Genomic DNA, 23714 nt, shown 5'->3' with positions numbered 1-23714 from the left:
CTGTGAACGTGAACGTCATATATGGTGCAGCTGCAGAAAGTTCAGAGCATGGGCAGTGCTGAGGTGGTGTGTCAAGGGAGCTGCCCAGCCGGAGGAAGGGCCAGGATTTCAGGAGACAGACAGTACCCGGGCAGGTATTTACAGATAAGGAGACCAATCAGAGCTTGTAAGTTTCCTCAGACCCAGTCTGTCTAACTTCAGGGCCTGGTCTTTCTAGTCTACACTTTGGGGCGGTGAGTATGAGCTAAGAGTTGAAAGGTGAGTGGGATTTTGACAGGTGAGGAAGGTGATAGGCATTGTAGGCAAAGGGAAGACCTCATCCTGTAAAGCCAGTGAGGTGTGTGACCGTGTGTGTGTGTGTCTTTGGAGCACGCATGGCTCAGTTTGGCTGCGTTTGAGGGCACCAGGGTCTAGTGTGAGAGGGAGTGGGGTGTAGGCCTTGAGATTCGCGCTAAATAATAGAGATCTGAAGTTTGAACCTTGTGTTTGGTTGTGTGATTGTCTTTTGCCAGTCACACAACCAAACACAAATACGTGATGGTGGGGCCATCACGTATTTTTGAGCAGAAAAAAACCTGAATGGACCGTGTTTAGGATGATAAGCTCATTGGCAGAGGCAGCGGGGCAAGGTATAAGGCTGAACTACAGGGGCAGAAAAGAGGGGGCCAGCGTCCGAGGCATTTCGGAGGAAGAGTCAGCAGCCATGATTGCCTGACTGGGTGGTGGAAGAGAGAGGCCTTTAGGCTGGCTCCCAGCTTTCCGGCTCCGGTTAGGGATAGAGGCGAGACCGTCTACACCGGCAGGAAACAGGAGGGAGGGCGGGTTTGGAAGCGTTGGGGGGAAAGGTGAAGAGTGGACCGGAGGGAGCCTCAGTGCAGAGGTCCCCCGAGGGTTTGGACCTCAGGAGAGAAATCGTGGAGGTTAAGACTGTCACCCGCCCCGCCAGCCCGGCTCCTCCTTTGTTCACCCCGACGACGGGTAGGATGTGGGGAGACCCCTCCGTCTCCTCTTTCGGGCTCACTCTCATCTCCCTTTGGGCTCTGGTAATACCTTGGACGGTTCACAGGAGTAATTTTCATCGTGTGTTGTGTTTCCTCATTATTTAAAACTGTTTTCCCAAAACTTCCATCCATACGGGCCTGGAGACTATCTATAAATTACTATTTATGTGTGTTTTTGTAGGTTCTTCAAACATTTTTGCTTATGGTTCAGAGCTACATAATTCTCTGACATCAGAAATATGTTTCCTGAGGAAGCAGAACGAGGCCCTCAATGCCATGCTCGCTAAAGGATCCAGAGGTAAAAACTAGAGGCGCCGTCTGCAGCCTGGAGCTCCACGGCCCTCTGTGGCGTGGAAAGAACGCAGGCGCTGGAGTGAGACCAAGTCCTGTGGCTCTGTGACTTTGGGCAGGTCACTTAACCTCCCTGAACCTCAGTATGTTTTAGCTGTAAAATAGGAATGCCTCAGAGGGCTGTTGTGACCACTAAGCGCCGCAAAGCCCGCAGCGTGGTGCCTCTGATGGGGGCTTAGTAAATGCTACTTTCTTCACTTGTCACCCTCCCCTCTGTGCGGCCATCTCTCAGCTTGGCTTAGTTCACAGTGGGAGAGAAGGGCTGGAAATATATTGCTCCCCCAATTTCAGAGATTTCCTACTATCAGGAAAGTTTTTCCAGCATTTTAAAGATCACTTCTTTTAATTCCTTCTGTTTGGAGCTTAACCCCCAAAGAGCTTTCACTTATATTTTCTCTCAACACTTAAGATGTTTCTGGAATGACGTTATTGTTAGTCCTATTTTACAGGTAAGAAACTGAGGCCTGAGGATTTGACTGGCCTGCGGTCACAGAGCTAGAAGGCGGTGGAGCTGGAACTTGGGCCCGTTTATCCCACTTTCACTAGAGGATACTGATGCTAATTCTGGCTTAAGAGATGAAACTGGGGCTTCTGCAGATCATTCATTCATTCATTCATTCAGCAAACACTTCCTGGCTCCTCTTCTGTATCACAGCCTGTGTAGATTCTGATACAGAATTGAGCGAGACCCGGTTCCTTCCCTCAGGGGTTCATGGTCTGATGGGAGAGAGAGCCAGGTGACCCATGGCAGACCAGGGTGAGGATTAGCCATGGTAAAGGCTCAGGGAGCGCAGGACCCTGGAGAAAGCATCCTGACCCAGGGGAGGCTGGTCTTTAAGAGCTGAGTCTGGAGTATTAGTAGGGGTTAGCTGAGGGACCCAAGGTTTAGAAGAGCCAGGGCATTTTAAATAGAAGAGAGTGGACAGAGGCCCGAGGGTTAGAGGCTGGGGGGGAGTCTGGACCAGTCAGGAGTTATAGGAAGCTTAGCGTGGCTGCAGTCTGAGGGAAGAGGAGAAAGCTTGCTCAGAGATGATTATGCCGTGGTTAAGAGTAGAATCAGAAAACCTGGGTCTGAATCCTGGTTCTGCCACTTACTGGCTGTGTGACTTTGGTGAAGTCTTAGGCTCTTTGATCCTTAGTTTCCTATGTGGAAAATGGGGAGTAAAAAAGTACCTACATGGAGGTGTGCTCTGAAGAGCAAGTAGGATGACACATGGGGAGGTGCTAAGGTAATGCCTGCGGTGAGCACGGTGGCGACGTCAGCTGTTACCACCACCAGCGCGGCTAACAGCCTGCTGGCGTGCTGGCAGCCTTCAGCATGCTGTGAGGCCCTGCGCGAAGCCCTTACATGTAGTAACTCAGTTACTACTCCCGGCCACACATATGAGGAAACTGAGGCACAGAGAAGTGAAGAGCCTGGCTCAAGGTTGTGGGGTCAGCGACCCCACAAGAGTATGGGGTACTCTTGAGTAAACGGAAGAGCCTCACTCCAACGTGCCCCTCTGCCTCCAGGCTGTGCCCTTGACCATTGGTCCCCGTGCCCCCGTGTTCCTCATCCCTCAGCAGGCGTGCTGGCTTCATGGCCTGAGAGTGACGGCTGGGTTGCCGTCCGCACAGCCCTGCTGGCCTCCTTGGGAGGCTTTCGGGCTTTCCCAACACCCGTCGCCAGAGTTTGGGGCCCTGTTTCTTGCCTCCGTCTTTAATTTCTACCCACCGTTTGCTCTGTGAAGGCAAAGTAACTAGGTTTGCACGGCCCATTATTTAATAGAAGACTAAACGGGCCCATTTCATCCCAGTGACGTTTATCTGCACCCTAGATGTTGACAGGTTTATCTGCCCAAAATGCAGGAGATAATTGGAATGTCACAATCATAAATGCCAGATGAAATCTCGTTCTCTTTTGTATTCTCTGAGCGCTCCAGCCGAAGCGCCGTATTTGCATAATAAGGTTGGAAAAAACAAATGGTGTCTCCTCTCAGTGGTGCTTTTTTGTGCACGCAGATAAACAGAAGGAGAATGAGAAATTGCGCGCGTCCCTCTCCAGGAAGACCGCCGGCCTGGAGCACCTTCGGCGGGAGTTCGCCTGTGTGAGGGCGGAGAACGACAGACTGCAGAGGGCGGTGGGCGAGAAGGAGAGTGAGAACCAGCGGCTGCTGCGGGAGGTCTGCCATGGCCGCAGCGAGCTGAGCAGGTAGGGGGCAGGGCCCCCCGGGCCTGCTGGCCCTGCCCGGCGCCCGGGGACGGACACTAAGCACACAACACGTGGCACGTCAGGTGGGAATAAAATCCGAGGAGCGAAGTCATCGAAGGAAGGGGGACAGGGCCTGGGGGCGGATTGCGTGTTTTGTCCAGGGTGGTTCTGGGCCGGCCTCTCGGAAAGGCTGCCGTCTGAGCGGCCATCTGGAGGCCGTGAGGGCGTGAGCTCTGCAGATCCTGGGGGAAGATCCTTTTCCTTGGAAAGGGTCAGGGCCCCGAGGCGGGGTGTCCTTGGCCTGTGCAGGGCAGAGCCGGGACCCAGTGCAGCTGGAGGAGAGGCCGAGGTAGAGGAGGGCACGGGGGTGACTGGAGGCCGAGTCCCGCCGGCCCCCGAGGCCTGGTGAGGACCTCGGTTTTCACGCCGAGTGACTCAGGAAGCCACGGGAGTTTCTGCACAGAGGAGTGCGGGAGTCTGCCTTAGACTGTGAGCGCGTCACGCTGACTGCCCTCTGCAGTCCCCCGGAGGCTCCCATCTTGTCCCCCGTGTTTCGGTGGTTCCGTCAGCACTCCGGACGCCCCACACCTTTAGTTCCTGACATCGCCCTCGCTTCCCCAGGGTGGTGCGGTGATTTGCAAGGTCGCTGTCTTTGCCATCACGCAGTGCTGGCTTCTCTCCTGGGCTGTGCACCCCTGGGTGAGACATAACCTTTTTGAGCTTCACTTCCTCATATCCGTGAATTGGGAGTTAGAGAGCACGTACCTTTTAGGGTGTCTGTGAAGACGACGTGAGATCACGTCTGTAAAGGGCTGGGCCTGGAGGAGCCCTCGGGGGGCAGTGCCGTGAGGGGTACTCCTCCCCGCGCTGTCACTCCTGCCCACACTCTCTGGCTGGCGGTGGAATTGCCCACCCTGGGGGTCAAGTAAGCCCCTGCGCGAGAATAACCTCTCCTCCCGTGGCGCCGGGGCCTTTCCAGGGTGCAGGAGGAGGTGAAGGTGAGGCAGCAGCTGCTCGCGCAGACCGACCAGCTACTGCAGTCGCTCCGGGTGGAGCTGAAGGTGTACGAGAAGCTGGATGAAGAACACAGGAGGCCGCGAGGTACTGGGCGCTCCGGCCTGTGAGCTCCCCCGGACGGCGGGCGGGCCCCTCTTTCCTGAAACCCCAGGCTTGCCTCCAGGGTGGAGTAGGTCGATGCTGAGGCGGGCTCTCTGGGCCCCGCTTCTTCTCAAGTGGCAGCAGGAAACGTGGAAGGACTTAGGCTCAGGAGTCCGGCGAGTGGAGGTCTGGGTCCTCACGGCCTCGCGTCCCATTGTGTGCCTTCCACGGGTCACCTCATCCCTTTGGGCCTGCTCCTTCCTCTGTAAAGCATGTCTACTAATCTCTGTTGTGTACAGTTGTGAAAATTAAATGAAATCATTTATTAAGCGCGTCCCAGCACAGTACCTGGCACGTAGTAGACACTCAAGAAATCACTTTTATGATAATTTTCCTGCTAGTGTATGTTTGTTTTTGGGGTTTTTTTGCCCATTCATTCAGCAGATAATTATGGAGCACCTACTACGTGCTGAACGTTGCTCTAGAGATGGTTGCTGGCCCTGGGCCTCGCTATATGCTCGAGAGATACCAGATCAGAGTGACTTGACTGTAAACTCTAATGTTTTAGAATCAGTTTTGAGGTGTGGTGGGGTTTTTTTCTCTTTTTTTTTCCGCAACTAATTTTCCAGATGGTTTCTCCCTATTGAAAGTTTATCTAGAAAAGGGTCACCTCTCAGCTCTCATTTTCTCCTCAAGTTGCTTTTCTTATTCTTGCTGTTGTGTCTTTTTAATATACCGTGGCTCTTAAAATCAGCCCTTTCATTATATAATTGCAGCCCAAATAGATTTTATTACTACTAGACATAATTTCAGGGTTTGGTGTGCAATTTATTAGGCCTTTATGGCCAGAAGGGAAAATTAATTTCCAGCTCTTATTTAGCCTGTGGAATAGCAGCAATTAAGTCTGCCAGTATTTTTGTTTTTCAAGTCGAGTTGTTACGTTCCATGGTACCTAGGTCTTAGGCAGGGGAGGGTGGTGATGGCAGCGGGTGGAAAGCGCCGTCACTTGTCTTCGACGGCTGACCCTCTGGCGGTTGACAGTGTCGAGGCTTCCCTTTGCTTGTGTTTGCAGAGACCAGGGCAGAGGCATCGGGAGAAGGCTGGAGGGGACAGGACCCTTCGGGCCACCTGCATGGCCTCCTGACAGAGATCCAGGCTCTGCGGGCGCAGCTGGAAAGGAGCATCGAAACCAACAGCACGCTGCAGAGCAGGCTGGAGGAGCAGCTGGTGCAGGGCGGGGAGGAGGCCCAGGAGGCAGATCTCACTTTGGCTCTCCAGACCCTGTCTGTCCCCGAGCGGCCCCTGCAGCTGGACAAGCCCGGTACTGCCCTGCTTCACCTCACTGTTTGAAATGCAGCCCTGCGCGTCTGCGCGGCACGTGTGAGCTTCTGAATCCCGCCCTTGCCCCATGGAGGTGTCTTCTCACTGACAGCAGACACGCCGCGTACCCTGGGAGCTTGGGACCTGACCGCTAATTAGCCGTCACCTTTGGCAAAATGGTGTCATCTCTGGGGCCTGCTGATTCTCCGGGCAGTGGAGTTGGGGCCTCCAGCCGCCCTTATTGCCTCCAGCCCTGTTCCCTCCCATCCCCTTAGTCCTGTCCACATCACCTGCTGCTGGAAATCCTTCTTAGTCCCTCTTACTGCCTTTAAAAGAGAATCTTCACCTCTTCCTCCGGTTGTCAGTGTCTCAGGATCTCAAAAGCTTCCCGGCAGGTTTGCAAACTGGTTCAGTTTGGCGTTTACTTCTGGGTTTATTGTCTAGCCCTGCAGAGGCTGTGTAGGGAGCAGGAAGAGGACAAACTGGGCCTCCTCTGCCCGACTCCTGTGTAGGGCCGGGCATAAACCGGCAAGTGGTCAGACTCAAATCAGTCAGCCAGGCCATCCTCTTTGCTCTTTGGGTGAAGGAACTAAAACCCAGAGAGGGTGCTGGACTTGCCCAAAGTGACACAGCAAGTAGGTGGCAGAGCTGGAGCTAGAAATCATTTCCAGCTCCAAGTCCAGTGCTGTGTCTGAAGTACCACCTGACCTTCAGGAGCCCTGGTGTCTGGGGGTCATCATCCTAGTGCCCAGGTGGGTGGGTGTGTGCATCCAGGGGACAAGGAATGCCAACAGACTTTGTAAACAAGTAGCGTAGAAAAGTTTGGACTTACCTTTACTTAGATTGGGAATTACGTCTGTCGCCTTTAATTTAAAAAATTAAAATCTCTCAAAGAGCACCTAGTCACCCAGCTTTGGAACTTACAGTGACTGGCTCATGGGTTTCTCCTTGGTAAGGATTTTAACATTTGAACCAAAAAGATGATGTGACGATATAAAAAAAAAAAAAAATCCTTCATGGTTACAAAATAATAATTTTTTGCTTTGTATGTGTCTCTTCATTTGGTAATCAAATGTAGGCATGAATTTATAATGTTCAAATTGGTTTTTGTGCCATACTGTGTCCTTTCTTCGTTTTTGCCCAACATTACATCATAAATGTTCCCCCTTGTTTCACACGGGCTTCCTAATTATTGTTTTCAGATGATTGTCAGTCACCAAACCATTGCCCTGATGATTATTAAAGTGGTCTCTGATTTGGAGCTTTAATAAACATCAGCGTTAACACGCTTTTTCTGTTAAACAGTATTCTTAGGATAAAATCCTGCAAGGGGAACCTCACAGGGTTGGGAAGGGGCCCTATTGCCGCCTTCTGCACAGGGGGTACATCAGCAGTGGGCCTTGCCATATTTAAATAGATGTCTGCTCCTGGCCCTTCTTAGGGCTTTGAGGAGATGGGACCAAGGAGGTTGTCGGTGTGAGCTAGGGAGATTGAAGGAGGGAGAACAGTTCAGTGATTGGGGCACCCAGGAAGGAGCTTTGGGGCAGTTGAAGTGAAGCTGTCGAACAGCCTTTGCCTGTTTTTGAAATTTGTCCAGGGTCAGCCCTGGTGGGGGGGTCTCCAAAGAGGTATCTCGGAGAATGTGCTCAAAATTCACAGCGCCGTCTCCGTGGAGAAGTTTTCCAGTTTCCTCAAGTGAAGATTAGAATTATATAGTATATATATATATACTATATATATATAATATATAATATACTATAATAATATATATATATATATATATAGGCAGCAGCATTTCTTCCTTTGCAAAGGACTTTTCAGGACGATACTTAAATGCAGCTGTCTGAAAGTTCTGGCCTAAAGACTGCTGTTTTTGCAGGAAGTGATCGCTCTCGGGCCAGCTCCACAGAGCTGACCCCCGGGCTCCTTGGCCCCAAAATTGAAGTACACTCTCTGGAGGGGTGTGGGTGGGGAACAAGCTGGGCAGGACACCTTGAGGCCTGGACACAGTCCTCTCTCTGCCACGGACACTCTGGGTGACGCTAGGCAGATCACTTCCTGTCTCTGCCCATTGGTCTCCTTTTCCAGGAAACCTGAATTACAGTGCCATCCTGCCCCCGAGCTACTGAGAGTTCAGATGTGAAAGTGCTTTCCTGAATTATAGAGTGTGGCCCATCATCTCGTCCCGCATATGATTGGTTTTGCCTCCTTACATTGTTTCGAATGCATCACCTCCCAAATCCTACTGCGGGTCACTCTTCTGTCTTACGTGGGTTACTGCAGCCGCCTCCAGGCTCACTCCTCCAGCCCAAAACAGGTCTCGGCCTGACATTGTCCCGCCTGACGTCCCCCACTTCATGCTCCCTGAGTGTGTCACGAGGGCTCCCTCCTCTGTGCCTTGGCATCTGCTCCCTCCTCTGCCTACATTTCTGTCCCTCCGCGGGTTACCCCCTCACTTGAGCTCCCACAGCCCCCGTGCCTCCCTCCCTTAGCCCTGACCCCTGAGGGGAAACAGCTTGTTTACTTGTCTGGACAAGAGGGTCCTTCCGGGGAGGCAGCCGGGCCTGCTCACTCTGTATCCCCCGTGTCCTGCGCAGGGCCTGGCGGGAGAGATGCCCAGTGAGGATCTGAATGAACGCCTGTGTGTGTCTGGTACTTCACTGTGTTTTCATTCAGTTCTCTCTCAAATGCTGATGAGAGTGAAACTAAAACGTTTGATGGTTTATTTCCCTTATTTTGCATTTTGCAGATGGTGACAAGTGTCCCGTGGCAGCTGACAATTCATATGATCTGTTTGATTCCACCCCAGCAGTGCCACCAAGATCAGGTACAAAGCTGAAGTCTGGGTAACTATGGCACAGTTGGGTTTGGCAGTGGGACTTTTTAAATTGGAGGAAAGGGGGTCCCTGGTCCCAACTCAGCAGGGTATTTGGCAGGATTTGGGGGTTTGTGTTCTCAGCATTTCTAGCTGGCAATCTCGTTCTCCAAGCCTAGGTGTTGCCAACCTTAGCGACATTACTGGTTTCGCTCCCTGTTGCCCTGGATTAAAGTGTGACCGCCTTATCGTGGCTTTCAAGTCCCTGCAGCATCCAGCCCGAGCGGGCCCGTCCAGCCACACCCGTCTGCCCTCCTGGTGCCACACGGATGGGTCAAACCATCCTGCAGATGGGCCTGCACTTCCCCACTCGCTGGGACTGTGCAGTGTGGCTCCTGCCTTTGCCAGACCGACTTTGCCCGCTTCTGTGCCAGTGAAAATCCTGCTGCTTCCCGAAGACTCATCCTGAATGCAAACTGCCCAGGGAGATGTCTTTCCTGACGGCCCTGGTCAGAATTATCCATCCGTGCTTCTGTTGATCCAAAGGTAGAAAGCGGCAGGCTTTTACCTCTGTGTAGCATAATTCTTGATACCCATTCAGCCCAGCACAGTTGTTGCTTCTTCTAGGAAGTCGTCCCTGCTCTCCCTTCCCACACAGAGGCTTGATTATTCTGTCCGCTGAGCTCCGGCTCTTTGTCGTCATGCTGTTACACCTCCCACGTGGCATCTGTGTTCTGATTAGACCACGGGCCCCTGAAGCGCAGGCCCAGGCTTGACTCGTCTGTGTGAATCAGGGCTCTTCTGCAGAGCTGGTGCCTGATGAGTGTTGATTGGACTGAAATGAGCTTCTCCCACAGGATGGATCAGCCCACGGCGGGTAATACACAGACTGAGGTCCTGGCTCCAGGCCTCTTTCCCCTCGGGGCTGTGTCAGGTGGCATTTGGGCCCGAGGGCTCTTAGCCCTCCTGGCTGGCTAGACGTCGTTGAACGCAGCTCATCGAGTGCAGGGTGCCGCCCCAGGTGGGTCTGACATCTTCCTTCTTGTTCTGTAGCTTCAGAGACTCCTCCACTCTCTGGAAATGACATGGACACCCTCTCCTGCGACAGTGGCGGCTCGATCACCAGCGCCTCAGACATGTCCCGCCTGGTCCCTGGCCACCGCCTGTGGGCCAGCACGAGCGGCTGCCACGTCCTGGGCCTGACTGAGGACTACGATGCCTTGTGCGAGCAGATTGGCCGGGGCCAGAAGCTCCTCGCCGAGATGGACATGCGGATCCAAGAGGCTCCCAGCCCCACGAGTCAGGAGCTGGCAACAAAGGTAACCTGAGCGACAGAGCTGGAGGGAGAGGGACGCACGGGGGAGCAGGAGGTGGAAGGTGTTGGCCGAGGGCACTGGGGGGCGAGGGGCTCACGAGTCCTCAGTAAGGCCCTGGGAAGAGGGGCCAGGGAGCGTAGCCCATGAAACTCATGAGGTCAGGTCCGGGCTGGGAGGCTGTTTGTCGTTCTGTGGGAGGGACACCTGCTGAGGTTTGTGCCTGTGTTACCGCGGTCGCTTCGCTGGGCTCCGCTGCACTGCCCCCCTCCACGGCCTGTCCAGTCTCTCGTCCATCCCTCTGTCCTTCGGTCCTGCAGTGTGTCCATCCCTTCTCCCGCCCAGTCCCCTGTCCGTCACCCTCCCGGCCTCCGTGCTCAGGCTCCGGGGCTGCTGTGCTGAACAGGGTGCCTGAGGCCCGGATCCTCACGCGGCGTGCGGTCTGCTCAGCCGCTGCCGTCTGTGACGCGCTTGCCGACGCGAGCTGCCCTGCACCCGCCTCAGGATGGTTGGCGGCCGCTGTTTCTTCTTGCCCAGGGCCTTTTAGTGTCGTATTTTCTTTCATCCCAGAGCAGCCTTTACAGCGGGTGCTGTCATTCCTGCTGTGCAGGCGCCGAGGTAGAGTAACTCGGAGCGGTCGGCTTTGAACCCAGGGCTCTGTCCTCCAAGGCGCTCTCCTTCTCCGTCATCCTGCTCCCTGAAGAGCGTTGCGGGCACCTCCGCCTCCCGCCGGTGCCACGCAGACCCCAGGGGAAACATTCGTGTCGCGTCGCTTGCCGTTGGCGTCGTTCACCTTCCGGAGAGGCTCCGTGGCTGCGGGGACCCTCTTCTTGGCATAGTGAATAGGGTGAACTCAGGTGGCCATTACTCATGCTTACTGACCGGGCTAAAATCACCACCGAAGTTCTCTCATAATCTGTAAGTCACCGTCTTTAAGGACAGTGAATTGGTGTCGTCCGGCAGCAGGCTCTTGCTCGGCGTGTGCAGCGCCGGCCCTGCGGTCTGGGGGTTTATGCTGCCCGTTACAGCCGCTCGTCCCTCGTCTTTTTCAAGACTGCACGTAACCGCCTTCTCATCCCCCCACGCAGCGGCCACACGCGGCGCCCATGAGCAGCTTCGTCGCCGGCGTCGGTGCGGCCAGACTGAGCCTGGATGAGGCCTCGAGGTTACTGACGCTCCTCTGGAGGGTCTCACTGCCCACCAGCGGCCAGGGCGCGCTCCGCTGTGAACAGGTGGGTGGCGGCACATGGGTGCAGAGGCTCAAGGGTGCCGCTGGGGCCTGTGTCTCAGGCTCCTCCGTGTCCGGCCCAGGACCTGGCCCCCAGCAGGTGTGCCCTCAGTTTGGGGAATGTGGCGGGGGGCAGGGAGGGCACCATGTTGGTCGAGTGACGTGTCCGACACCGCGCTGACTGCTCCAGGCCGGTTCTTACCTGATGCCCTGGGGCCCTGCAAGCTTGGCCTGCCGCCCGGACCCGACCGTGTCCCCACTGCCAGCCCTTCTTTGTTGAGGGGAGCCCTGTCCGTGTTCTACACGTGAGGAGACAGGTTTGGGGAGTGAGGCACACACTCAAGGTTACAGAGCTGGTTTTGAAGGCACAAGTGTTGAATCCCAAGGACAAACTATGATTTAGAGGCTTTAAGTCCCAGGTTTTCCTCATGGAATAGGTCATTCCATTCTGCTCAGAATGTCTTTCATTTCTGATGCCTTTCTCTGGACTGTCTGATCCCTTTTGATAGCTTTCAGCATCCTATTTTAGTGCGGTTTGTAAATCTATTTTAACTACTTAGAAACTACTTTTTTTTTTTTTAACCAAACAAAATCACTTATTACAAAACCATTGAAATTTCCCTTAAAAGCTAGACGTTGTAGCAACTTGAACATGACTGAATGAAGAACAGTTGCTCCCATCTCCATCTGCATCCCCATCTGTCATGGTACAGATCAGGCGTCAGGCAGAGCAGAGCCTGTCCCCCGGGTCTGTGTGTGTGGGAAACATGTCGTATTATGACAAGGTGAGCACCTGCTCTGGTAATCAGGGAAACCTCCCTGGAAGAAGGAGCCTGCTTGTTAAGGAAGAGTTAGAGCTCTTTGCTTGGTGGCCTGATAGGTATTTCCCCCTTTATCTAACCTATAAATTTTTGCCAAAGGCCAGCAGGAAGGCAGAAGGGAAATGTGCATTCCACGTCACCACTCATCTAGTTCACCCCTCTGACAGCTCTCAGATCTCCCAACCATGGCAGAGAAGTAGCAGTGAAGCAGCTCTCTCAGCTCGGAAGGTTCTGCTGAGCCTGTGCTTAGCTTTCCGTCTTGGGATCCTGGGGAGGAAGTTTGGTGCCGTAAGCTCGGGGAAGTACACGAGCAGTCATTGCGCAGGGAAATCTGTGCACGGAGTGGAAGACGGCGTGTTGGAGAGGAAAGGCGGCCCACTGGGTTCCAGCACCACACTGGCCTTGCCTTTCCTCCTAACCCACCAAGCCCTCTTCCGTCTTGAGCCCAGAAGACACAGGTGCTCCCTCCCGGCCGGCTGGCTCCTTCTCACCTCTCAGGTCTCAGCTTAAATGTTACTTCAGGGTCAGAGAGGGTTCCCAGTCACTTTATCATAGCATCCTCTTCTGCTTCATCCTAGCCCTTATCACAAGTTATAATTACATACTTGTGTGTTTAATGTCTGTGTCCCTCTGTTTTCCATGAGGGACCACGTGTGTTTTGTTCATATTTTTGAATGAATGAATGAGTAATTTCCTCTCATCCTCCCAAACTGGTACTTGCCCATATGATTTTTAAAGCATGTGTCTGAACTAAACATTTCACCCTTGATGCAGTGTTTTTGACCTCAGTACATAGTAATGTCTGTTAAATAGATGGAATGCAGTTCTTATTTCTATTATGTGAGTGTGTATAAATACAAATTAGAGTCACATTGATCTCCCCTGCTAGCAAATTAGTCTAGGGACTGGTCAGTGCTTGTGATGATTTGCCCCTTATTTCCGAGGGTTTCTCGGGTAATTGATTACGCTCACTTTAGCATCATAGAATTTTAGAGCCAGAAAAAGGACCTTGGAGATGCTCTGATATGGCTGCTGGTGTACACAGACCCCTGTGTGGTGTTAAATTGCCTCTAGCCACTTTTCTGTCCCTGTCTATGTTTCATACAGTGCCTTTTTCTTGGTGTGAAATCTGTGCAAAGCAGATTTCCAAGTTTCCACCAGCAGCTCCAGTGGTTTTTTTACTACCTGGTGTTTTCTCTGAGTGTCATTAAATTGCCTTTTGCATCTCCTACAGTCAGTCCCTGGGACTACTCTGGAAAGTGTATATCATATATATTAGTTTATCTAAGAAAGTTGTGGGGAGAGATACAAATATGTACACATATTCATTTATAAAAATGTTTTTAAGTGGAAGGATAAACAGTAACAGAACAGTCTACATGTAGGGGTGGGAAGGAAGAGGATGGAAGGACAGGGATAGAGGGTAGACTTCTCTGAATTGACGTTGTTTCATAAATTTGACTTTGAAACTGTATAAATGCTTTACATAATTATAAATAAAAATAAATCCAAGTGGGGAAGAAAACAATTTTTAAAAATTCGTAACAAGATGAAACAAACCAGCTTTCCTTTGTATAGTATCGGAGGCATAACCACACAAAGAGGAAACATTTCAGGAATTCCCTGGCGGTCCAGTGGTTAGGATTCCATACTTCCGCTGCAGGTGGCACAGGTTCGATCCCTGGTCGGGGAACTAAGATCCGGCAAGCCGCATGGCATGGCCAAAAAAAGAAAAAAAAAAGAGGAAACATTTCAATGACTAAAACACAGTAATTTGACTATGTATTCCTAGTGGGCAAAAAGAGCTGCCAGCATTTTTTAAACTGTTTTCAGTGATTGTATTGTTAGTAATGATATTTGAATGTATGTTTTGGAATTATTAAATTTTATCATAGGATAAAACAAATAACTTATTATGTTGAAATTTTTACTGTCAGGGAAGGATACAAATAAAAAAATCAAAGAAGTAAAAATCCTGTAATCCCTAATTTGAATTGGAAATACCAGTATGAACTCATGATGTATTTTCTGTTTTAAAAATTTACTAGTTCTTTCTACTTAAAAGGCTCTAAAAATGTCCAATCCAGTGCCAGTGAGCACCTCTGGTGCCAAATTATGGTTTCTAAATACCTTTTCTTACTAAAAGGAACTAGGACTCCTTGGAGAAATGGCTTGCTTCTAGGTCTGGGGCCGGAAATGTACAGTGTGAGCTTAGAACATCTTTTCATCCTAAGGAAAAAGAGAGAAAAGAGAGAATGAAACTTGCAGATTTACAGTGGTTCTCAGATTATGGTCCCGGACTGTCAGTACCAGCATCATGTGGACACTTGGAAAGGCAAATTTTCAGGCCTCACCCCCGACCTACTGAATCAGAAAGTCTGGGAGTGGCCCCAGTGGTCTGTTTTTTACAAGTCTTGGTAGCTCTGAGACCCACTGGATTAAAAGGAACTGGAGACATAACAGTCAAATGCAAAACGTGGCGTTTATCTGGATGCTGAATCAAACCAGTTGTTTAAAAAAAAATTATAAAATTATGATGCAATCCGGGCAATGTATCTACTGACATCTAGTCGGTGATACTAAGCAGTCATTCTCATTATTTTAGATGTGATAATGACATTGTGGGTTTTTTTTTTTTTTTAAAGAATCTTTTTCTTCTAGAGCTATGTACTAAAATATTTTATGGATGAAATATGACTGGCTTCTAGGATTGATTTTAAAAATAATTTTAGGGTGAGGATGGGCAGGGATATAGATGAAACAATTTTGGCCATGATTTGATAGCTGCTGAAACTGGTGGTTCATTATCTTATTCTTTCTACTTTTGTAAATGTTTGAGATTTTTCATTTTAAAAAACAGAGCAACCAACCAAAAAAAAAGCAGTTCCAGAAGTCGGGCAGCACACTCATGAGTAGGTCCCAGCTCTGAGCTCAGCTCTGTGGCCCTGAGGAAGAGTTGCTCTGTTGAGCTCCTGCTGGGTGTCAGGTACTCTGCTATACACTCAGCAACTCCTTTTATCCCTTACGGGAGCCTTCAGAGGGTTAAGTAGCAGTATTCCCATTTTCTGGAAGTAAGAACTGAAGCTCCCTTGCTCCATCATCTTAGCGGCTAGAAGCATCGGAGCTGGGCTCTGGAGCCCTGCTGTCTTTACCATGGTGTCTTCACCCTGTAACAAGGAAGATTTTAGTTCAGAGGAACAGCAGACACGTAAATAATGAAAATTCCTCGTCCTCAGTGCCGGATAGAATTCAGGGCGTTCAGGGTGTTTTGAGAGCACAGGTGAACCCACCGCTTGACAGATGGTCTCACAGCACCTACTCCATGGCAGACGCTGGGGGTCAGAGGGAAGAATTGAGTTCTGCCCTCAGGGAGCTTGTAGTCTAGGTGGGGAAGCAAACAAGTAAATGAGCAGTTACAATCCACCATGAAATGGGCAATGTTAGAGGAAGCGCTCGGCACGATGGGCGCCCAGAGGAGCAGTAACCAACCTCGCCTCCTGGTAGAGAAGGGTCTCAAGGAGACCTGGAGGGGGTCATGCCTGAGCTGACTTCAGAAAGAGCAGTAGAGGTTAGCCAGGCGAGGTGAGCAATGATCATTCTCCCTGTCTTCAGGCATCCCCTCATCTGAGTCTCACTGTACTGCAGTGTGACGAGAGGGTCAGGCGTCATCCCTCTTTTACAGATGTGGACCTAAGGCTCTGAATGTCGAGTGACTTTGTCCCAGAACATGTGGCCTACAAAGCCACCACCAGAACACAAATCTCTGGGCTCTCAGCTTGAGGAAGAATCAAAGAAAACCTCATGTTTAAATTAGGATCTGTTTTGGAAGCACAGTTGAAGTCCTTGTAGCCGACACAATTGGTTAATCTTAAAAGTAGGTTAAAGTAGGGAATCAAAAAATGATACATACCTTAAACATTTCAGTTTAACTTAAAACAGTTAAATGTACATTCATTTGCCACTCTTTTGATGTAGGGCCAGGGCCTTTTCTTTGAATATGGGTCTGCTGATTGAAGTTCCACATCTTCTTTCTTTCATAAACTACATCCATAATGTATGTCTGTCACTTCCAATTTCCGTTTCTTTAAGATGAAGAAAAAACTTAGGCACTCGCAAAGCAATTTGAATATAGAATCCTTCTAGACTGTGTTCCTCCCACATCTTTTATTCACCCACACCTAATTTGCCAGAAATGTGGTTTTTTTAGTGACTCGTCTTTATCAAGTCTTTGCTGAAACATATGTTAGTTTTCATTCAACCAGTTCTCTCTTTTCATACACATATTTCATAGGTTTACTTAATACTTAATTAAATCATATAACTGATTACAAGTACAACAGCCATAAACAAGTTTGGGGACAAACTAAAGTGGCTCTTCGTAAGCTGACAGCCCAACATCTCCCCTCTTGGGAGCAGAGGTATTTCAGTGTAGCACAGGGTGGCCCGTGCCGGGGTATCTGACAGTCCAGGTATTTTATGAGAAGGGGAGTGTCCTTAACCCTGTGAACGAGTTCAGTGGAGATTGGTTAAGACAGCCGCGATCGTGTTCACATTTCACTTCAGGGGTCTGGGGACTCTGGTTTTGCCACCCATCCACTCTCCTCACCTCTGGTTCTCCTAATAGATCATACTCCCCTAATAATACCTTTATATTCTCTTTGTGTAAAATAGATAGCTAGTGGGAACCTGCTGTAAAGCACAAGAAGCTCAGCTCGGTGCTCTGTGATGACATAGGTGGGTGGGAGGGAGGGAGGCCCAAGAGGGAGGGGATATAGGTATACATACAGCTGATTCACTTCATTGTACAGCAGACACTAACACAACATTGTAAAGCAATTATACTCCAATTAAAAAAAAAAAAGATTTAAGCATTAAAAAAATATCAGCATTATAGTTTTTGGGAAAAAACCCTCAATGCTGATAAATTAAGAAAATGATTATTCCAGATCCCATCTCTCAGAAATGAAACACTATAAACATTTTCGTGATGTCTCTCTCTCTCATCAAATAGTTTAGACATCTTGATATACACACCTATGGATAGAAGTATATGTGTTCAATTTTACGAAACAGGAGTGCGTGGTGCACAATAGCTGTTCTGGGCTCTTTTGTCACTAATTATGATCATCTTTCAATGTCAATAAATGAACTTCTACAACATCATTTTTAATAGCTGCAAAATCCTTCCATTGTATGCAAGTATCGTAGTTGAGTTGTCTAAATCCCCAGTGAAACAAATCAGGTTTTGTTTTTGTCCTGCTGTGAACAGGGCTGAGGTGGACATCCTGGGGCGCAGGCATCTTCTCGTGCCTGCGTTACCATTCCTTGGGGTAAATGCCCCAGTGTAGAATTGCTGGGTCAGAGGGCTGAGCACATTTTACATCCTGCTGCATTTCGCCGGGCGTGGTTCCACCTGGGCTGTGCCAGTTCACAGCTCCACCAGCAGTCGCGAGAGGGCTTTGCCCGCACCTTCACCGCCATCTGACCAGCAGAACATGGCTTCTAGTTTTTATTCAGATACCTTTGTTTGTAAGGTTGAGCACTTTTTATGTGGTTTTGTAATTCTTTCTGTATGATCTGACGTTTATATCCTTTGTTCATTTTTCTAATTCCCTTTCTCTTTAGACTGGAGAGTTGAAGGCAGAGATCGGCAAACTACACAAAAAATTGTTTGAACAAGAAAAGAAGTTGCAAAACACCATGAAGCTGTTGCAGCTGAGCAAGAACCAGGAGAAAGTCATCTTTGATCAGTGTGAGTAGTTGGGGGGTGGCCCCCACGTCTGACCCCTGCCTGCCTCTGAGGACTGAAAACCCAGCCCTGGGTTGTCCTCACACCACCTGTTTACGGGTTTCCTTTCATACTTCACCCTTCCTGACCCGCCCAGACAGATGAGTTCACTTAACAGACCTCTGTGGAGGGGCCGCTCGGTGCCAGGGACTGTCATCTCCCTGGGGAGACAGGTGTGTGGTGTGCAGTGACGGGAACATGTGTAGGGGCTCTGGGAGCGCCGAGGTGGGATGGGGAGGGGGTCACTCTGTCCTGGGAGGTGGCTTCTTGGAGGAAGAGACACCGGACCTGAGTCTTCCAGGAGGAGTCGGTGTTGGTCCGGTGGACAGGGGACAGTGTGGGCAGGGGCAGAGGGACAAGGAGTGAGGCTGCCTGTGAGAAAAGCCGACAGCAGCGCATGTTGCGGGAGTTGGAGCTGCCCGTGGCAGGTGGAGGTGGGAGGGGCCTGGGGGACCGGGGCCGCCGTGTGAGAGGCCTCGGGTGGCAGCCACGGGGGCTCCCACTCCAAGCGGACTGTCCATCTGCGTCGAGAAGGGCTTGCTGGCGGCTGGTCCAGGCAGGTGAGGAGGGCCTACGGCCGGGCAGTGGGATCCAGAGGAGGGCACTGATTTGAGATAGACATTCCTAGACAGACATGGAAACGCCAGGCCGGAGACATCCAATAAAGCTTGTAAGGTCGCCCCAGCCCTGGCCCGGGGGCTTCAGAGGTGGAAACCACCTCCCCGCTTTCAGCCCCCGGCTCCTGTGCCCTCGTGTGCGCGGCGGAGCCTCCTAGCAGCACAGGCCCTGCCAGGCCTCGGGGGGCCAGCCCCTCGACATCCCTGAGTCGCGAGGGGCCTCGTGGACCAGACCCGAGAAGGAGCCGCAGGGCTCACGGGGCCCATCGTGTGTTAGGTCCCCTTGGCTGAGCACGGAGGGGCCGGGAGGCGGGGAGGCCTCTTTGGGGGCTGCGCAGGGCCACGGAGGGCGGGGTGGGGCGGAAAGATGGTGAGGAGGCAGCTTGGCAGACCGGTGGGTGTCCGTGGGGTTCCCGCCTAGGGGTTCAAGCCACTGGCAGAGAAGAGGCGTGCTGGAGGGGGCGGGGTGGGGGGAGAGCCATCGAGGCCGTGTCTGAGGTGGCTGTGGACCAGGTGGGTCGGGCTCCTGGAGCAGCTTTTGAGGCGGTGGGAAGGGCGCTTTCGTACAGCCCCCAAGTCCAGGGAACACGGGCGCTCTCGGCGTTGGCGTTGCCCTGTAGCCGTTGTCCCGGACAGTCACAGGGAACGTGAAGTTACCCCCCTTTGCAGGTGAGCATATTTCGGAAGTAGGTTCAGATGGGTGAGTTACCACGGCAGGTCCAGAGGACAGAACCCAGCCCTGAGTCCCGGGTCGCTGAGCCTGCCATCGTTAGTGAGCGCGGCTCAGATCTCCGCTCTCCCGCGTGACCTGGAATAAATGACTTGAACTCTCTGAGCTTTAGATTCCTTATCTCTAACCGGAGACGGTAATTCCAGAGGGCTCGGACTGGCCAGATGGGCCTGGATTTCTCATCACAACTTTATAAAAAAAGTGCCCCTGTTTTCTCCTCTGTAAAAGAGGGATGGTAGTGATACCTCAACTTTCTGGTACTCTTCCTGGGACAGAAGGGGTGCTCAATAAGTGTTAGTTCTCTGACTCCTTTATTCCGTGAGGTCAGACTGAATTCTATGCGTGCAGGTGGCGGCAAACCATTAATAGCCAGAAAAACTTCAAACGTGTCGTAGCGTCTCCCGTGCTCAAGACGGTGCCACCCTCTCCGCATCTCCCTCCGAGGCCCGACACAGAGTCGGCGTCGGCTGAGGGGAGGGCTTACCCTAGGTTGCACAGCTGGTGACTGAGCCGGGCCTGTGACTTGCCCCAAAGACCCCAAACCCCGCCAGCCTCCCAGGGTCTGCTCCGGCTCTAAGGGACTGAGTGGAAGTTGGGGTAGTGTCCCCTCCTCTCCCTTCCCCGCCTGGTGACGAGGAAGAGCGTGGGCCTGGGGCTGCTCCCTGCCTGGGCCAAGGCAAACACTCCAGCTCCTCCCGGAGTCTGCAGGGAGAGGAGGGAGAGGGTGACTGTGAGACCCTCCCCACGTGACCTGGAGCCGCCCACTTCACTTCCCGCCCATAGACAGGAATCCCTGGGGGGTGTGCACTGAGGTCGCAGCTGGCAAACCACCTGTCACCGCTGGACACCACTGAGGCTGGTGTCTTCCTTGCCAGTGCCCTGCTGAGGTGGAAAGAGCGGGTGCTGAGTCAGACAGACCTGGGTTCTAGTCACGCCTCTGCCTGGGGCCAGCCTTGATTTGGGACGAGCTCTTCCCCACTCTGTCCCTCGGGCTTCTCATCTCAGTGGGAGTTTCTGGCTCTGAACGTGGGCAGTGCAGTTCAGACATGGGGCCCCTTCACACTTGCGCCAGGTGGGACTTAGATCGTTCTGTACTTTTAGTACTATTTTAACATTATTTTTAACCTCCACAGCCATGGTACCGAATCTTTTCCGGGTCACAGGCTCCTTGGCAAATCTCAGGAGAGGGGATCTCTCTCCCCAGAAGGATGCACGCATCCTTGTACACACCAAGATTTGCACATGGTTTCTGAGGATTTAGGACGCTCCAACGCATAGCCTTGGGCCCAGGTTAAGAATGTCTGCCCTGCGGCGTGGGGCTGGGGAAGGGCACAGAGAGGCAGTGGGCACCTCTGAAATTCACTTTGCCCAGTTAAAAACAAAGCCCACACCATCTGTCCCCTCCCGTGGTGTCACAGATTGCAAACAGACTTCGTTACCTCCAGATGGAAATTTTCGTGAGGAAAGAAATATTTTCTCAAGGCTACCACATGGCACCTATTCTGAATAAGCCGTTGGGTAGCTGGGCCGTGTGTACCGACGGGGAGACTCTCTCAGCCTTGGGCCCCACTGGCCAAAGGCCCAGTTCCAGAAGCCTGTGTGTCCTCCCTGGGGGTAGCCGGAGTCCCTGGCCATCACCAAAGCCTGTTTAAGGCGGATCCCTTATCGGGCCGATCTCCCCTCGGTGCCTCAGTGGCGGCATTCCTGCTGCTGCTGGCGTTTGTTGGACAAGACAGGGACTGAGGGAAGAAGCCACCTTACTTTACAGTTGCTGCCCTGAAAGCGGGCACTCCGCCCCGCCCCGTGGGTTCTGATGTGCTGGGGATCTGCCTCACGCAGCTCGGAGGGCATCAGTCAGATCACAGGGACCTGTGAGATCATCCCGCCCCGCCCGCTGCTGTCCAGGTAGAGTGTGCCTGGCCCAGGGAGCCACTGGAGGGCAGCTCAGGAGAGAGACGCCCATGGTCCGGTCCTCCTCCCCGTCATTAGGTCCCCCGCTCCGAGGACTGCTGTGCCCTCGACCCTCGACTTGGCCTTCACGAGTGGGTTTGCTTGGAGCGGGCGCACCCCCTTCCCAGCGCTGCTTCTCCGGGGGGCTGAGGGGCGCTAGTCAGGTGCAGGCCTCTCCCCTGCCTGGCACCACGAGCCCAGCCCGCAGAGGCGGGCCCTGGGGGTCCTGCTGGCCCTGCAGAGCCTCAGTTTCCGTCTATAACATGGTGTCGCTCGCTCTGCCTTCTGGTATCGCCGAGGTTGTGGCTCAGCGTGGACTTGAGGCGGGGTCTCTGGTCCACCCTCTCTGGTGGGTTATTTGATCCTGGGGTGTGTGATGGGGCAGGTGGGGCCTTACACGTCTGGGTCTGGATGCTACAGGGCTGACCACACGCCTGAATCATGTGGGGCTTGGGGGTCCTCCCTGCGTTTGGCTTTTACACTGTCTTCCTGGGCATCTATGTCTAATCATCCCGTTCTTTGCTCTTTCCTTAGTGGTTGTAACGCACAAAGTCCTTCGGAAGGCCAGAGGAAACCTGGAGGTGATGCCCCTTTGAGAAAGCCATTTGGGGGATGGGAATGGGTGTGGGGCTGACAATGGCTTCTTTTGAAAAACGAAGTTGAAGGTGAAACCCGGTCACACGTTCTCTGTCAGTTGTATTTTTCTGCCAGCAGCGCATGAGAAGTTTCATTTTATCATCCCATGTTTTTGATGGTTGTTCTAATTATTGGTTTGCCGTTTTTACCAGTGAGAAATACAGCAAACGATGCCTGGCACATAGTAGGCGTTTGATAAATATTTCATTATCATCTGGTTCTATAAATATTTACTGATCAAACAGTATGTCGTTGAAAGTAGTTTCAGAATAGCATTCTCACCATTAATTCTGTCAGTAGTCTTACTCCAGAAACCCTCCGTGGGACCTGAAATTCTCATTTTTTCCCCTCCCTTCTCCTAGCTTAGGCCCGGGAGTGCCCATCCTGGAACGTCCAGTCCCAGCAGGCCAGGCTCCTGAGGAGAACTTTCAGCCAATAAAGCTTGTGGTTCCCCACTTAGCTCGTCCTGTCTCTTTGTTACAAGCGTGGTTCCCGCTTATTGAGGGGAGAAGGGCTGTCTGGCCAAAGGAGACCTATCTTTCACCTTAAGATTGGCGTGGAGTTGTTGTCAGATAGGGTGGGAGCTTCCAGGGGCCAGGCCTGTCACCTCCGGGGCTGGCGTGGAGCTGAGGCTTTACTCTCAGGCACGGGGTGGGCTTGCGTTCCCCCCCGCCCCCCCAGCTTTGCTTGGTGCTCAGCCAGCCCCACAGTTTGAAGATGCTCATTAAACGACTCATTTCAACCTGGTGATGCAGTTACTTTGTGCAGAGCCTAAAGCCCAGGACAGCCTGGGGGTCTTGGGGCTGGCGTGGCGCTCAGAGGTCACCTGAGCTTTGTGCTGAGCCCACTCAGTGTCCAGAGAGGAACGATGCCACGTGGTGCGGCCAGGGTGCCTGGTGCGCCCTTGGCACTGCACAGTGACGGCACAGTGACGTCCGGAGCAGCGCCCTGCGGGGGTGCCGCGCCCAGCGTGGGAAAGACCCAGCGAGGCCTGGGCCGGGGACTTGGCATCGCAGTGTCCTGACGATGGTGGTGGTCTTTCCTCCCCACTGTCCTGCCTGGTCCATTTGCCACACCTGAGCTGCATTTGTCCTGCCCGAGCTTCACGGTGTCCCCGAGAAGTAAACAGGGCAGGGCTTGGCCCCGGGTTCAGATGAGCCCGCAGACTGGCCCAGGGCACCCCAGGAGGCACTGCCCGAGGGGGGTCTCCCCGGCCATGCTCTGACGCGACGCTGCGCGCCCAGCTCTGCTCTCTCTGCCTCGCGGCCCCGTGTCCCCCACCTCGGAGCCACTGAGCAGCCGGGCAGCTGGGCCTCGTTTGTCAGCCCACAGCTGGGAGCGTTTTGAATCCCGACTGGGTCTCCTCTCTGTCCCTGTTCCTGCCCTCGTCCTGGGCCTTTCTGCATCCAGCCTGGTTTGCTCTCCCTGTGCGTCACTCATGCTGACGTTCTGCCCTCCGTCCACCGCCTCCTGTCCGTCAGCCTGCTCGCTCCCTTGTCCCCCCTCTGCTCGGACCGCTTGGAGAGCCTCGTCTCTGCTCCCTTTACCTCTGTCCCCGTCCACAGGCTCCTTTCTGTGGTTCCTTTTCCTTTTCCACCTGGTCCCTCCTTGGCCCTGCAGCAGACAAGGTGTAGAGAGAAAGCCCGGGTCTGACCACCGTGCCGCCCCGCCCTCACCCCTAACAAGTCTGCCGGGGCCCAGGTCCGCTCCTGCGGCACCTCCGGCTCCCCGCCTCGCCCCCCCGCCTCCGCGTTCCAGGCAGGCTGCGCTGACGTCAGCTCCTGGGAGCGTCCCAGCCCCGGCCCGGGATGCTCTCTCTCTGGAATGCTCTCCCACCATTTCCTTGCCTGGGCGG

The 23714-nt window shown here is 52.7% G+C and overlaps 1 protein-coding gene across 5 annotated transcripts in view; it reads left to right on the top strand.

Annotated features, from left to right (window-relative positions):
• Positions 1-22314, top strand: part of CDK5RAP2 (CDK5 regulatory subunit associated protein 2) — a 181442-nt gene extending 159128 nt beyond the window's left edge. For 4 of the 5 annotated variants that reach the window (XM_082402197.1, XM_082402195.1, XM_082402194.1 and 1 more), the window contains 10 exons: positions 1183-1299; positions 3354-3543; positions 4523-4644; positions 5714-5962; positions 8711-8788; positions 9830-10095; positions 11178-11321; positions 17764-17890; positions 21758-21804; positions 22222-22314. In XM_082402197.1, the coding sequence (XP_082258323.1) occupies positions 1183-1299; positions 3354-3543; positions 4523-4644; positions 5714-5962; positions 8711-8788; positions 9830-10095; positions 11178-11321; positions 17764-17890; positions 21758-21804; positions 22222-22278 (1397 nt within the window). In that variant the 3' untranslated portion in view covers positions 22279-22314. The remainder of the gene's footprint in view (positions 1-1182; positions 1300-3353; positions 3544-4522; positions 4645-5713; positions 5963-8710; positions 8789-9829; positions 10096-11177; positions 11322-17763; positions 17891-21757; positions 21805-22221) is intronic. The other variant, XM_082402196.1, reaches the window with a different exon arrangement.
• Positions 22315-23714: the final 1400 nt, after the last annotated feature.

The sequence above is a fragment of the Balaenoptera borealis genome, assembly GCF_965194805.1.
Source record: "Balaenoptera borealis genome assembly, chromosome: 8".
Lineage (NCBI taxonomy): Eukaryota > Metazoa > Chordata > Mammalia > Artiodactyla > Balaenopteridae > Balaenoptera > Balaenoptera borealis.
This window is presented reverse-complemented; position numbering and strand designations above follow the sequence as displayed.